Genomic DNA, 2,500 nt, shown 5'->3' with positions numbered 1-2,500 from the left:
CAAAATCACAACAGAGAGTACGAACATGCGCAGTGATAGAAAAGCCCGTATTTCGGGCCTCGCTGGCACTGAGCATGCTTAAAATCGAACTTTACCAGATCTCCCTTCCGTATGACCGTGGGAGATCTGGGTGCGAGATTAAACACGGCTGTGACATCAAGCGAATTTTGATTGTTTATGACGTGCATTTTGATTGGCTGTTAGGAAATATGAACGTGTATCAAGAAAATCTGTTTCAATCAAGGAGTAAAATAACCTGCATTTTCCTTCTATCCTTTGTTGAAGTATTTTTGAGAAATATTTTATAAAAGCAACAGGATTGATTTCGTGCACTGCGGGGAATGCAGGTGATATCCCACGGTTCTTGCAGTGATTTGTGGGATTTGAATCTTCCCAACAACCCTCGCGCGTGTTCACAGCTGTAGGCACGTTTTCTGAGAGACAGTCTACAATTTGGCGTCCTTCCTTGCCTTCCTTGCCTTTTGTGTAAGAAAAACGGTTGTGAGCGTAATCGGCAAGAAGTAATCGTTTTTGAAAGAGGTAAATCACATTTTATATACTAGATAGATAGAGAATCGTGTTTGTTCTTAAGATCTCAAGTAGTAATCAGATGTAAAGCGCTAGCTTGCTCAAAATCAATCGATTCCCAAAATTTTATTCGCAAAAGCAACTTCCAGCTGCCGTTTAGAATAGGAAAGGTGCATTGTGTTGAACCATAAAACGGAGTGAGATTTCTTGTCTAAATAAGCTGTATTGCGGTCGACTAAATATTGCGTTTGTCTCTTAAAGATCTTCTTGAACCCTTTGAAGGGCGTCTTCGCCTAGCTACAATATCTTTGGTGCGCAATAGTTCAACTACTCCATCGCCTTCACTTGTAGTTTGAATTTTGTTCGAGTCAAGTCAGAAGTCTTGTTTTATAATTTTCCTTCTTTCTGTTCATGTTTACGATTTCAATCGTGTACAGAACGCGTAGGACCTAGTAAATTCCGTTTTGGCCGGGGTATTAATTTGTGCTTATATTTTTCGACTTAATATGATTTTCTTTATTTGCAAACTCTAGTTATATAGCCGTTGTGTTATAGCGTGTTTGTTTGAAGGCAGCTGAACTTTCAACGAAGGTAAAGTGCCGTAAGCCCATTCTCAAGTCATACTCATGACTTAACATAGTGGTGACACATATAGCCACTTGAGGCGTCAGTTATTTTCAGTGGATAACTAACGTTGTTTGTTTAAATCAACCGTCGTGAGGTGAAGCAGGTCCCGAGGAAGCACAACTTATTTTGATCTTGTGTTGTGTTCTGCAGAAGGGCCACATTGGTTTTTGACCCATGGCAGAATAGAATGACAAAATTTGAAGATCAAAGGTGGAATGACTGAAAAAATTAGTAGCACATTGATAATATTGTTCCATTAAAAGCAAAATTATTGATATTTTTTAAACGTAGCTTCTAGTTGTTTTAGGGTTTGTGCAATGACCCTATTCTGGAATAGAAGAATACATGGAGTGATGATTTGAAACAGTATGTGTGGCGTTTTGAAGCCATAAGGATAGTAAAGATATGTTTAAGATAGCATTTTAGCAGGTCTTTGATCATTTTAATGTATGTGTGGCTTGTACATGTAGTATTCCTGCTTTCTGTGAAGGTGTTGTGGGCTATACAAGCGATGTATGTAAAAAAAATTCAGTAGTTGAATGAAAAGTTGTTTGTTCTTCCCTTTTATTTCTATCTTCTTGCTTGGTGTTTTTGTTTTTTTATATATGTGCCATTTTCCATAGCCCTAAAGTTTTAAAACTGTATTTGTTGTATTGTCAGATGTCTGTCAAGACTTACAAAGTGTATGTTGGGAACCTTGGCAGCAATGGTTCTAAGAGAGAACTTGAAAGAGAATTTGAGAGATTTGGTAGACTCCATGATGTCTGGGTAGCTCGCAACCCCCCAGGCTTCGCTTTTGTTGAATTTGAAGATCTCCATGATGCAGAAGACGCTATCAAGTCACTTGATGGGGCTAGAATTTGTGGAGAAAGAGTGCGTGTTGAAATGGCACGAAATCGTAGCAGTCGAGGAGGTGGTGGCGGGGGTGGCAGTGGTGGTGGTGGAGGAGGACGTTCCAGGGGCTCAGTCGGCCACGATGGCTATGGAGGTGGAGGGAGGCGTTTTGAGGAAAGAGGCTCTGATCGCTTTGATGACAGATCAAGGTCCCCTTACAGGTTTGTTTGGTTATATTTTAGTCACAATTTGCATGAATTAGTGTTATTCTCACAAATATAATTAAACATAAACATTTGTATAGAAGCAGGTTGAGCTCACCAAAGGCGTTATAAATTTTAGCAGATGATGAACTTAAGAAACAACAAGACTTGAGAGTTTGGATAAAGGCAAGGTTTTTTTCTGACCTTCCTTGGTTCTTTTGTTTGCAGTAAACATGCAGTTTTGGGTTAAAATTACCTGTACAATGGGCAGTTTTGTTTCTTAAATAATATAATGTTTTGAGTTTCAA

General features: G+C 39.1%; 1 protein-coding gene across 2 annotated transcripts in view; it reads left to right on the top strand.

The window, feature by feature from the left end:
- The first annotated feature begins 379 nt into the window (after positions 1 to 379).
- The window catches only part of LOC138047169 (probable splicing factor, arginine/serine-rich 6), a 10,165-nt gene continuing 8,044 nt past the window's right edge, over positions 380 to 2,500 (top strand). The window contains exons 1-2 of one of the 2 annotated variants that reach the window (XR_011131789.1): positions 380 to 540; positions 1,816 to 2,210. Coding sequence is in view for 1 of the 2 variants with exons in the window: in XM_068893903.1 (XP_068750004.1) it covers positions 1,816 to 2,210 (395 nt within the window). In the remaining variant the exon portion in view is untranslated. The remainder of the gene's footprint in view (positions 541 to 1,815; positions 2,211 to 2,500) is intronic. The other variant, XM_068893903.1, reaches the window with a different exon arrangement.

The sequence above is a fragment of the Montipora capricornis genome, chromosome 4 (assembly GCF_036669925.1).
Source record: "Montipora capricornis isolate CH-2021 chromosome 4, ASM3666992v2, whole genome shotgun sequence".
Classification (NCBI taxonomy): domain Eukaryota; kingdom Metazoa; phylum Cnidaria; class Anthozoa; order Scleractinia; family Acroporidae; genus Montipora; species Montipora capricornis.
The sequence above is the reverse complement of the archived record's forward strand: the minus strand, read 5'-3'. Positions and strand labels throughout refer to the sequence as shown.